At 40.0% G+C, this 13855-nt stretch overlaps 1 protein-coding gene across 1 annotated transcript in view; it reads left to right on the plus strand.

Annotated features, from left to right (window-relative positions):
* The window catches only part of LOC140598055 (ankyrin repeat domain-containing protein 26-like), a 160585-nt gene that overhangs the window by 10521 nt on the left and 136209 nt on the right, over nt 1–13855 (plus strand). The window contains exons 5-7 of the mRNA XM_072751268.1: nt 5527–5641; nt 5797–5970; nt 11189–11292. Of these exons, the coding sequence (XP_072607369.1) occupies nt 5527–5641; nt 5797–5970; nt 11189–11292 (393 nt within the window). The remainder of the gene's footprint in view (nt 1–5526; nt 5642–5796; nt 5971–11188; nt 11293–13855) is intronic.

Here is a 13855-nt window from a genome sequence, read left to right on the forward strand (position 1 = left end):
CTGTTGAAATTACTAAGTGGTTTGTCTCCTGTTTGGACCCTCACTGATACGCTATCCCTTCTTTTTGGAATGTGCTTCTCTCCCTCTTCACTGGCTAACCCCTATTCGTTCTTTAAGTTTTAGGTTTGATATCGCATCCATCCCTGACTCACTACCCTTATTTTTACATGACTCTGTAGGCCCTTTGTGCTCACCCTAAATGTGGCATTAAACTCGCCTCTACTCCGTGAACACCACAATGTCATGTTTGTTGTTCCCTCACTGACTCCCACAATGCCAGAATACAGGTTTTCTGATTTAATTTTGTGGTCCCTTTGAGGTGGTTCTCCCAGGTCAGGGATTTTTAGTAGACTATGGCCCAGATCATCCTCTGGACACACTGGAGCCCTCACATTCTCATCATGGTTTAATTATGACATAGTTTCAGCTTTCCTCAGGAGGTAGAGTGGACTGCAAGGGAAGAGATATCCAAAGGAATGAATAACCAGTTATGAAAAACTGTTGGTTGTTTTTAAAAGATTTTTATTTATTTGAGTGTGAGAGAACACAAATGGGGGTGGAGACAGAGGAAGGGGGAGAAGTAGACTCCCTGCTGAGCAGAGAGCTGGAGGCAGGGCAACCCCAAGGCCCCTGAATCCTGACCTGAGCTAAAGAAGCCTTATTTTTATAAGATTTTATTTATTTATTCATGAAAGACACAGAGGAGAGAGAGAGAGGCAGCGACACAGGCAGAGAGAGGAGTAGGCTCCATGCAGGGAGCCTGACGTGGAACTCGATCCCGGGACTCCAGGATCTCGCCCTGTGCCAAAGGCAGGTACTAAACCGCTGAGCCACTCGGGGATTCCTTTAACGAAGCCTTTTAATGGACTGAGCCAGCCAGGTGCCCCTATGGAAAGTGTGTGGTGAATTTCTTGGCAACTCTTAAAAGGAGGAGACATTCATGACAGCCCTGAAGTAGAATTGGAAAACCTGAGCTAAGGGATTTGGTAAAGCATTCATATCTCAGTTGTTTTTCGTCATAAAACATACATTACTCTAACACTTTGTTATTTTCATTGGTGTAACTACCAAATGAGTATGCAGCAAAGTTGAACCAGGACATACATGAGACTCAGATGGGGATGGGAGTTCTAATCAGGAACTTTCTAGAGGATGTGTGTTCTAGATCCAAAATTGTTTTCCACAGAAGTCTGGGAATTGGAAATCTTAGGTTTCAGGTGATTGTGAGAAAGTCTTTGGGGGATCCACCTAGCATTTGACCAAGGAACAAAGAAGCTCAGAGTTGGACTACCATATACTCTTTGAGTATCTCTGATCTATACAAAAACACTACAGTCAACCATAGTCTTCAACTTACCTGGAGTCCTGGTGTGGAGTTCCTGTCTCCTTATAGCCTAGTAATGCCATTGCCTCTCATCGCAGGTTGCATTAGGAAATGTCAGTCTTCTATTCAATTGTCACTACAGAGAGCCTCTACTGGTCTCATAAGTCACCCTGGGGAATTCTAAGGGGACAAAAGATAATTTTCCAGCTGGCACCTGTAAGAGACCAATGCTTGATGCTCATAGTTGCAATCATTCACACGCACCAATACCATTTGGTCTAGCTAAGCTGAATGGGGCCAAGAAATGGTTTCTTGTTGTTGTTCCTTTGTTTTTGTTCATTGCTCTTCCACCAATGAACATGATCTGCTCTGGAACTAGCCACCCTCTCAGAAGGGACCCTAGTGGTCTCCAGAGTTCTGTAGTTCATTCCAGCAGCAGTTTCTGAAGATGCAGACCCCCTTAGTTTCTAGGTTGCTCATTCCAAACTACTTCTTGTCAAATCATGCAACCTACACACACAAGATGGCACACACACAAAATGGCCTCTGAAATAAGTGCCTACACTTGTATCTATGCATTTGTCTTGCTGTAAAAACACACCAAAATTCCCAATTTTGCTGGTGCATCTTGTGCCAACAGTGGCTTCTGTTAGGTTTTGTTGGTCAATTTCTTTTTTTTCTGTTTTTTTTTAAGTTTGTATTGATCTATTTGACAGAGAGAGAACAAACAAGGATAAGGAGCAACAAAGGGAGAGGGAGAGGCAGGTTCCCCACCGACCAGGTAGCCTGATATGGGGCTTGATCCCAGGACCCTCAGATCCTGATCTGAGCTGAAGGCAGATGCCTGACTAAGCCCCCACCCCCTCCCTTTTCTAAGCAGGCTATAGTCCCAACAGAAGGCTTAAACTCACAACCCCAAGACCAAGAGTTGCATATTGTATCAACTAAGCCAGTCAGGGGCGGCTCCTACTTTGGTTAGTCCTTAAAATCATTAACAAATGTAATAGGAATCTGGTGAGTTTGGGGGTACCTAGTTTTGTATTAGCTGTTGTCGTGGGTTTCTCTTGCTTTTTTCTATCTGCCTCACCCACAATACCGCGTGTAGTCCGGTTGTAATTAATTAATGGATCAATTACCACCACATTAAAAGGAGTTTCTGTAGACATTCGTATACAGCCTCTGTGTGTGTGTGTGTGTGTGTGTGTTTGTATCACATACACATAAATATGAACAGCCTATCCTGTTTGTATTTTACTTGATTTTTTTTTCAACCGCATCATACCATTCTTCGATGTAGATCTTTCTGGTGAAATCTTTCCCATCCAATTCGTGCCTTCCCTGAGTATCTTCGAGAAACTGCCAACTTTTGTTAACAAGCATGTAGTTTAAAATGTGCTTTACTCTCATTACCAAATAAATACACAGATATCAAAAGAGTGACCACTTAGAAGTTATAATGGGAAAATATATCATTTCATTAGAAAAAAGAAAAAGCCAGGATATAAATACATCCCGAAGTGTATGCAGGATTTACATAAGGTAAAAAAAACCTCCTGGAAGCTAAGGAGGGATGTCAAATAAGACTTAAGGGCAAAGACATAATGTGCATCTAAATACACTGATTCAGGGAGATTGATTCTGTTAACATTAATTGTCTTAACCTAATTACAAATTCTCTCCATGAATTCTTTAAATTTGGCATATTGATTAAAAATTCATCTCCAGTAACAGAGGTAAATATTGCCAAGAGAACACTGAAAGAGAAGATTTAGAAGGGGAACTATGGACCTGCATTGGATACTAAAGCATTTGTATAAAGCAGTTAAAATACTAGAGTACTGATTGATACAAGGCGACTGGTCAATTGAATCCATTGTAAAACCCAGAAAAAGAAAAACATAACAGAATTTATGATAAAGTGGCATTTTAAGCTAGGTGAGAAAAGATGGGTTATTTAGAAGAAGCAAATAGCTATTTTTTTAAACAGTTCTTAAATGTTGGGGCGTGGGCGCCTGTGTGGCTCAGTTGGTTAAGCCTCTGTTTATTTTTATTTTTTGTGTTTGTTGATTTTAGCTCCTGTTCCTCCATCTCTCTCTCTCTCTCTCTCACCCTCTGTCCCTCCCTCTCTCTCAGAAAAAAAAAAAAAAAAACTTAAATGTTGCACCACACTGCAAACTAAATCTTGGATTGATTAAAGATTCAATTGGGGAATAACAGCAAAGAATAAGAATAAAGAAAATGTAAACGTAAGGCTGGGCCAAATGGGAGGATTATGAGGCATGCAGAAACGGGTTTTCATTTCATCTAGGGAATATGAATTGTTCTCCCCTTGTGAGCTTGCACTTGATGATACATGTCTCCCTCTCCCTCTGCCCTTCACCACACTCATGTATTCTCTCTTTCTCAAAGAAATAGATAAATCTTTAAAAACTATCGAACTCTCCAACTGTATTTATTCTTCAGTCCATTTATTTCTCAAACAGAACCTGAACACGGGTTATGTAGCAGACATAGTCTACTCAGGATCTTTTCAATCTTAAAAAGACTTCATGTTGCCCAGTATGAGCAAGATGAGAAATTTTATGTATTTAGGTTTTAAAGCTTTCATTGTTAAGTGTAATCTCTCCACCCAACGTGGGGCTTGACGTTTCAGGACACATGCTCTACTGACTGAGCCAGCCAGGCACTCCTAAGATGAGAGATTTTATTTTATTTTGTAAAAGTTAAAAGATGTATTTATTTTAAAGAGAGAGAGAGGGTCATGGGAGAGGGGAGGGACAGGGGGAGAGAGAGGAACCCAAGCAAACTCCACCCTGAGCATGGAGCCTAATGTGGGGCTCCGTCTTATGACTTTGAGATCCTCCTGAGCCAAAACCAAAAGTTGGACACTCAATCAACTGAGCCACCCGGGTGCCCCTAAGGTGAGAAATTTTAAATGGAAGTATTAGGACTTAATCTCACCTGAAGCTTTTCCTTGGAACTTCCTGTCAAAGGAAAACATTTCTGAAGATCGGAAATTGTGAAAGATTACCTTTACCTGCCCTTTTGACATTTCAATAATATTAAATACTAATATTGGTAATTGGAAATACTTGATTTCTATGATTCTAAACATTTTTCTATTAATTGAAATGCTTAATAGAATGAGCTTCCCCACATCCCCCCCTCCAAAAAAAATAAAATGAGCTGTGCCCGTTTATTTGAAATCCGAGCTTCCTTTGCTCAAACTTCCTTGAAAACCAAACTAAGAATTACTTAAAAATATTCTTTTGTTATTTTAGTCTCTTTTATCCGTAATGTGCTTTCAACTACTGAAAATTATTTTAGTTTTTGAACAATGTAATTCCAGGCATAGGACTAGAAGTGCAGCAGACCTGTTGTATATGTCATTATTTCACTTAAGGCACACCGTAGATTGTATGATGCCCCACTATTTATGTACCAAGAAGAAATTTTTAAAAATCATGCCAGTTATAGTTTTAAGACATTTTGAATTAGAAATTGGATTCCGATGTCAGAGATATTAAAAGGTGACAAAATGAGCATCTTGGAATCGTTGAAATAGAGTATTCTTGCTCATCCTTAAACGTAGCTGTAAAGTAGGCATAATTGGATCATTTTACCTAATTGTAGTGGGTCTTTGTAAGTTGTAGTAATCGCTATAATAATATGTGTGCTAGGAACTAGTATTCTAAACGCTTTGCATGGATCCTCATTTAAGGATCACGACAAGAGGTCTTGTGAGATAACTACCTTTTATTTTATTTATTATTACTATTGTTTTGTCACCTCTATAACCAACAGGGGTCTCGAACCCCTGGCTCCGGAGATCGAGTGACATGCTCTTCAGAGTGAGCCAGACAGGCGACCTGAGATAACTATTTTTATGCCCATTTTGTGGATGAGGAAATTGTGATAATGCTAAGTGGTCACTGTGAAGCGACAGAGTTAAAGTGGGAATCAAACCCAGGTTGAGTTGCCTCCTGAGGTCATGTTCTTCCTAAACAGATAGGCTGCTCTTTTAATAGAGCGGTGAAGAATCACTAATAAAAATTGTACTTTCTTCCAAAGTAAACTAATTCTTTGTTTTGGAGTCATGAGAATAACATAGTATTTAACATTTACAATTCTATGAATTAATTAATTTGAATGTTTTGAAAAGGTACACTGTAATTTCCTGACAAGTCCTTTCATGCTCACAGGAGTGCTCTGCACTTGGCCTGTGCCAATGGCCATGAAGATATGGTGAAGCTCCTGGTAGATCGGAAATGCCAACTAAATCTTCGTGATAGTGAAAACACGACCGCTCTACTGAAGGTGGGTGGTCACAGCTATGTCTGCCTGAGATGGATTGGACTGAAGTCCTTGGAATGCATTTGTTGCATTTAAACATAACTCATTGGTGAAACTTGTGGCATGTTTCCTTTAAGTTCCCAGATTTTACGTTCTGTTTCTTGTTGTAATGCTCATAGGCTGTACAATCCCAAGAAGAGGCATGTGTAGATATTCTGCTGAAACACGGTGCTAATCCTGATCTAAAAGACAACAAGGGCAACACTGCTCTCCATTATGCGGCATTAGGGGAGAATGTCACAATAGCACAGAAAGTAGTTTTAAGGAAAGGAAATACGGAGATCAAAAACAAGGTACAGGTCAACTTTTTTTAACAACGTAATTTACAAAATAATTAAGTAAATAAGTAAATAAATAAAAATAGCTGCAAATGTTTTTTCTTGTATATGTACACATATATGTACATAGGTACAAATATATATATGAAGACATCGGCACTGAATTTTATACAGCAGGTCCTGTCATCCTGGAAACAACTGCAAAACCAAGGCAGGGGGAGGGAAAGAGAAAAGTAATGCCTGAAGAAAGGCACCATTTTGACTGCTAGCCACCCTTCCACCCCAGAAAGAAAATCTTCCCCTTAGTGCCTGGGAACAGATGGTGCCCTCAGAGCCCACAAAGGATTGAAGGCCTAGAGGGGAGTGTGGTGATGGTGGAGGCTGAGAGCTGTGCAGGGGCTTAGGAATTGGATGCTTCTGGGGATGAGTAGGAGACCATGACCCAGAGGAGTAGCTTGGGTGAATGTAAATGGGAGGAGAAAGCAGCAGGTTGTAATAGGCCTTGGGCGCTCTAGGCCCTAAGGTTCAGAAGATGAGAGCCAGGGGGATCAGGTCATGACATCGTACAGAGGGTATCTACTTGTGCTGGTAGCCACTCTGCCAGCCACGTACCACGTTGAGGCCTCCCATTCCGGAGAGTAGCTCCTGCTCAGCCTATGTAGTTCCTCAGTGGGGTGGTAGGTGTCCATGGGGAGCTGGTGCTGACCACACTTGCCAGTCTCCCCGTGCTTTCTTTGATGTGCATTACCTTCAGTCACTGCCCTTGCAGAAACACTGTTGTGTGCCATAGATAGGGTCGATTTTTCATATTTGGAAGCTCAAGCATTTCCTGGATGAAAATATTTTGAAATAATTGTCTAAGCTAATTGCCTTCGGCTCAGGGCATGATCCCGTGGTCTCCCGAATCGAGTCCCACATGGCACTCCTTGAATGGAGGAGCTTGCTTCTCCCTCTGCCTGTGTCTCTGCCTCTCTCTCTCTCTCTCTCTCTCTCTCTCTCTCTCTCTCTCTCGGTCTCTCATGAGTAAATAAATAGAAATCTTAAAAAAACAAAAACTGGAGAAGAAGAGGAAAGAACACAGTATAGTATTTTGCAGCTATAGCCACTTAGGTAAGAGTCTAAACTCTGCTTACAATCTAGAATGTCTTGATGGGAAGGAAGTAAGGAGTGTGTAAATAATGGAATCAAGTTGCATTTTGAGTTTACTACTCCTTGTTCTACCACTAGCCATGGAAATTGAATGCAGGTTTGATAAGTGACTCATTTCTGTTTTTGGCTGAATCCTTCAGTGATAGGGAGAATTGGCCACGTAGGTGAAAGAGGAGACTGACATGGTTGTGTACTGTACTAGTTCTCAGCTAGACTTGTGCTGGTGAATCACAGTCAACTAGGGAACTTTAAAGAATTTACAAGCCAAAACTGTCCCGTGAAGATTTCGACAGAGTGAATCCAATAACGTGTGTATGCAGAAATTTGGAAATAGTTTTTTGAGATTCTGATACAACTCTTGGCTAAGAACTACTGAATGGGTAGGTATACATATACAGATTTAGAGATGTAAAAAAAAAACTGATATTTGATACTGGCTACTTCCTTCCACTCTCTCCAACATTAGCGTTTCATCTGTCTGTATCTCTTTGAGAATTACAGATGAAAATTATTGGTCATCTCTGTCGGCTTGAAAAATAATTACCTTTTCTTCCAACTATCAGTCATTCACCGGCACCCAGATGGGAAGTCTTTATGAGTAGTCTTTTAATAAGTAGAGTCTGATCGTTTAAAGATTTTACATGTTTGGTACCATTCTGATTATTATAAGCAGGGTTTTCCCAATTGCAGCAGTAGAAATCCGTGAACCTTCTTTTTTAGTTGAAGTCGTGTGATAGACTATCTTAGGATGTCTTTCAAATTCATAGGGCCCTGGCATAGTCACTACTGTGTTAAACATTCAGCATGTAGTTAGTGACAATACAGATGGTAATTGTTTTAATAACTTTGCTTCAGCATTCCTCTGAACTCCTGTCTGTTCGGTTAGCAATCTGAGGGAAGTGAATACAAATAGATTGTAGTTGAAGCAAGCATTAGAAAATTCTGACAGTAGGTGTTAATGAGTCTTCACAGCAATTTTCCTTAGAAGGTGTGGCCTAATTTGTTGGTAAAACATGATCCTGTTGCTTTAGGAAAGGTTTGATGTCCAAGTATTTGTTTTACGCACAGGCATTGGAAACAGTCACAGCAAATAGAAAAACACAAGTAGGCTATAGACTAAATGTGGCTCCTGGATGTATTTAGTTTCCACTGTCACTTGAGCTAACATTTAAAATTATGACACGCATGTAGAACTCTGGATTTTGAGCTTTTCTTATAGATCACTTCTGGTACCTTCAGCGCATGCTGCTGTTTGGTATGCTTTGCAGAGGCTGTCCCATTATATGAGGCGTGTGTCTCCAGTTTGCTCGTGTCCCCGACTAGGTTCTTCACTGACTCGTGTCACCTGCTTTGCCTCCATAAGCATTGAGTTTACAATTACTGTTTTATGGTATATGTTGACAAAGATTTCAAGAATTTCAAGACACTCCATATTAATTTATAATATATATTTTGTATTTTATGTTAATTTCTTAGGATTGGGATTGAATTTTCTGTTTCTTCGTCTCCTTATTTTTTTCATTACTTTATTCAGTAATTGAAGAGAGACACACAGAGAGAGGCAGAGAGCTAGGCACAGGGGGAAGCAGGCTCTCTATGGGGATCCTGATGTGGGTTTGATCCAAGGACCCTGGGATCACCATACTCAACCACTGAGTCACCCAGTGCCTCAGGATGAATTCTAAGTTAGGAATTGAAAGTCGTTTTTTTGAAAACCATTTTTTCTTTAAATGTACAGTAATCATGTTCCTTTTGGAATATCTGCGAGCCATATGAGGTTAATCCTGGTTCTCCTTGGATAGATTATGCATATTTAAGACAGTATTCTCTTTCTCCTTGGTATTATTCCCTAAATACGCAATTTTTATAGTAGGTTTTATTATACTAAAAATAATCCATATAAAGCAGTATTAGAATTTTTGAATAATAGTTTTTTCTTAAACTCAGTTTGCCAACATGTAAACACCCAGTGCTCATCTAGTATTAGAATTTTTATTGTTAAGTCATGACATTTTTTTCCTGATTTACACTTAGTCTAAATTATAAAATAATCATAAAAAGCAAGGATAATATAAACTAGAATACAAACAGTTTTTTTTAGAAGTAGATGTGCATTAGGTTCTCAGAATGAGTATAGTTGAGAATAAAATCTCATTGACTTATTTTACTTAGCATAATACCCTAACTCAGTCAGAGAAAGACAATTATCATATGATCTCATTTATATGTGGAACTTAAGAAGCAAGACAGAGGAGAAGGGAAAGAAGAGAAAAAGTTAAACCAGAGAGACTGAGGGAGACAAACCATATGAGATTCTTAATCATAGGAGCCAAACTGAAGGTCACTGGAGGGGTGGAGTGGGAGGATGGGATAACTGGGTGATGGACATTAAGGAGGGCACGTGATGGAATGAGTCTTGAGTGTTACATAAGACTGAGGAACCACTGACTTCTACCTCTGAAACTAATAGTATGCTATATGGAAATGAATTTGAATAAAAGGGTAAAAATGAGAAAAATCTCATACTGAGCTTTCTAACAGTTAAGATAAAACTTTATCGTGGTATAATAGGAGAAAGTCCAAGGATTATTTATTTAGTTATTTATTTTTAATATTTTATTGTTTTTATTTTTTATTTTAAACAAAAAAAACCACAATTTTTTATTGGAGTTCAATTTGCCCACATAAAAAATAACACCGAGTGCTCATCTCATTGTGTGCCCACCTTAACCAAAGATTATTTAGTATTAAGTGGTCAAAATTCATTTGAAGCTTGTTTCTTTTATTTTTATTTTTTTACTTTTGTTTTTAATTTTTAAAAGATTTATTTACGTATTTTAGAGAGACAGCACACACATGCACAGGCTTGTGGGGGTGGGGGAGGCGGAGAGGGAGAGAGAGAGAGAGTGTCTTAAAGAGACTTGGTGCTGAGTGCCAGGGGAGCCCCGAATCCAACGTAGGGCTGGATCCCACGATCCAGAGATCACACCTGAGACAAAACCAAGAGTCACTCAACTGGCTACGCAACCCAGCTGCCCTGAAACCTAGCTGTTTTCATTCAGAGTCCATCTCCTTAGTGACTCATTTGGAGCTGGAGTGTTTTATGTTGACATCTGGGATCCCCATACCATTGAGAGATGAGAATCCAGCAAGTGTGTACAACCTGGAGAAAACCCTTACCTTTATTGGAAAGTTCTTAAAACTATATCCCTGGGAACTCTTATTTCTCAAGTATTAATGTTTGCTACAAAAGAAGGAATTGTCAAATGGGGATAAGCAAATGTAAATGGAGTTCATTTGTGCTAGTTGTATAGTGCAGTTTTATAATATTTCACAAACCTAGATGATCATTGATTCTTTCTTTTGGGGCACAGTATCTCTTGCAAATCATGTGTTCTTTGGAATATAATTGAAGAAACACTACTCCGGAGATCTCCATTAAAATCAATAACAATAATTTAAATATTTACTACTATGTTTTAGAGAGTGGAGATACAGAGATAAAAAATAACCCCTCCCCTCTAGAAGCTTTTGGTTTAGATGGTGTGGAATAAAATAACCATGATATATATTGTGAAAGAAGCAAAGATTCTTGGAGCCAGGCAATGTTTGAAGCAAGTTTGTGGAATGACTGCAGGTAATCTGTTGAAGAGGAAGAGGAGGTCTATTTTATTATTTTTATTTTACGTTCTAAAAAGAGTTTATGTTTTTGAGAGAGACAGAGAGCGAGCAAGCAGGAGAGAGAGCACAAGTGGAGGGGAGGGGCAGAGGGAGAGGGAGAAGCTGACTCTTTGCTGCAGAGGGAGCCCAAAGTGGGACTCCATCCTGAGACCCTGGGATCATGACCTGAGCTCATGAGCTGAAGGCAGATGCTTGACCAACTGAGCCACCCAGGCTCCCCGAGAAAGCCGTATTTTAAAAAGAAGGAGCAGGTGGTGAAACCACGGAGGGTTGAGAACGAAGGGGCTAATTTTATTTACTTTCTATGTTACATGTTTAAGTTACAGGATCGTTCAGAATTTTTGTGATTCATTATCCAAATATGTAATTTTGTAAATTATAAATTTTGTTTGCACTCCTACAGGACGGCCTCACACCACTTTTAGTTGCTGTAAATGAAAAGAAAGAGAAAATGGTGGAATTTTTAGTAGAAAAAGCAAATATAAATGCAGTTGACCACGCTAAAAGGTAAAGTTTTTTTTTTGTTTGTTTTTTGTTTTTTTTTTTTTTTTTTTTGTGAATCTTAGTATTTGGTCAAGAATGGTAACAATTTCTCAAGGCAGAAAGTTTAACTTAATAAGAAGAGTATTTATAAGTATAGTGAAAAATGTCAGCATGTGATCAGTTAGCTAGAAAACAATTACTCTGACAGGATAAGGTGAAGAACATTGTATAGTGTAATTCAGAATCCTTTGTAATATAGATTGATGTCATTTGCAATAGTTTTTTTTTTCTGTATGATTTTACAGTAGCTAAAAGTGTTTCTTGTTAAAATTGTGAGTTTTGTTTAGCTCAGAGCATGATGCCAGAGTCCGGGTATTGAGCCCCACATTGGGCTCCCAGCAGGCCCAGCAGGGAGCCTGCTTCTCCCTCTCCCTATGTCTCTGCCTTTCTTTCTGTGTCTCTCCTGAATAAGGAAATATAATTGATAAAAAAACGATTTAGAGAGTCCAAGCAGAAACCTCTGAAACTGTCTCCAAGCCTTCATTTGGTAGGGTAAACCAAAAACAACCCTGCATCCTAGCAGAGATGCAGTGGGATAGTGCTAAAGGATGAAAGGCTGGTGAGCTCTATCACATTTCTGCTTGATTCACTAGTCTGGCCCATTCAGAGACTGGATAGATTGTGGCAAATATCTGTAGTTACTGTCAACTTAAACAAAGAGTAGTTCCAGTCATAGTTATTGTGCGCCTCTTATTGCTTCCAGAACAGATTGATAAGACGTCAGGTACATGGTATGTCACCACTGATTTGGCAAATGCATTCTTTTCTATTCTGCTAGTGAATCAGAAATAGGTCATATTCATAGAGTATAGGCAAAGTGTCCATTCATTTCATTTGCCTCAGCGTTTTATTAACTCATGGAGCTAGACCATTTGAACATCCCCAGAATACCTCATTGGCCTATCATATTGACACCATGCTAATTTGACATGAGGAGCAGTAAGAGGCTATGACGCTTTGGGCCCTTGGTAAGACGGCATGAATTGACATATCCGTGAAGTTTTGAGGCATCTAGTGGGCATGCCAGGATATTCCCGCAGGAGTGAAAGAAAAACTGCCACATTTTGAATACCTTTTCACAAAGACAGAAACTGGGAGACGTCTTTGGGTTCTGGAGGTAGCATATTTTACACCACTAATTCTCAATGCGTTGGGGGTGGGGTGGTGGGAGAAGAATTCTGCTCCTCAGGGAGCATTTGGCAGTGTCTGGAGACATGTTTTTTGACATGTCAAAAGCTGTACGTACTTAATGTATCAAATTCAGTGAGTTTGTGGATAAGTATAGACCTCTGTGAAATCATCAGTGCCTTAAAGCCATAGTCCTACCCATCACCTCCCAAAGTTTCTTCCTGCTCTTATTAGTTAATTAATTAATTAATTGGTAAGAACACTTAACGTAAGCTCTACCCTCTTAGCAAAGTTTAAGTATACAATGCAGTATTATTAGCTATAGACACTGCTAACAATAGATTCGTCCGGAGACATTTCCGATCCTCACAACTGAGGACGTTGCTGGCATCTAGTGGGTCGATGTCAGGAGTGCTGGTAAACATACCCAAGAGAGGCCTCCACAACAATCCACCATGTCCATGGTACAAGGTTGGGAAACCTTGTCCTACATTGAGTACTCCTTTCATCCATACGCCTTGGTGAAACTAAAGAATGCAAGACTTCAGTGGTCTCAGAGCAGATGAATTGTGCAGCCGGTGCAGGCTGTGCTTAGGAGTCCTCACTGCTTTGGTCACAGGATCCAGTAGACCCTATGCTATTCGTGGTGTCAGTGGTGGGGAAAAGTTGTGCAGTGGATCTTAGGGCAAGCCCCTGTTGGAGAATCAGAGCACAGGCCCCTGGGGTTTTCTGATCTTGAGTCCCCATCAGAAGCTTGCCTGTAGAGGGGTCCTATGGGAGACAGAAATGACTTGGTTTTGACATGAGGAGCAGTAAGAGGCTATGACGCTTTGGGCCCTTGGTAAGACGGCATGAATTGACATATCCGTGAAGTTTTGAGGCATCTAGTGGGCATGCCAGGATATTCCCGCAGGAGTGAAAGAAAAACTGCCACATTTTGAATACCTTTTCACAAAGACAGAAACTGGGAGACGTCTTTGTGCTAAGTCATTGTCTTCTGTGACAGAAGTGCTAAGTCATTGCACTTCTGTGCTAAGTCATTGTCTGGACACAGCCTAGCAGAGACACAAGGCCTTGGTGTGAGTGCTATGGTGGATATGAAAATGTAGCAGCTGTCTACATTTTGAGCTGCAGTTCAACTGTGCTCTCTGTGGTAGATCCTCTAGAAGACAAATCCAAAGAGTGCAACTCCCTGGCCTCTATATTAGTCTGGGTCCAATCAGAAGACAGATATGACATAGTATTTTATTTTTTTTTTATTTTTTTTTTAAATTTTTTTTTTATTTATTTACGATAGTCACAGAGAGAGAGAGAGGCAGAGACACAGGCAGAGGGAGAAGCAGGCTCCATGCACCGGGAGCCCGACGTGGGATTCGATCCCGGGTCTCCGGGATCGCGC

Source organism: Vulpes vulpes, chromosome 3, assembly GCF_048418805.1.
Source record: "Vulpes vulpes isolate BD-2025 chromosome 3, VulVul3, whole genome shotgun sequence".
In the NCBI taxonomy this organism is placed as follows: Eukaryota; Metazoa; Chordata; class Mammalia; order Carnivora; family Canidae; genus Vulpes; species Vulpes vulpes.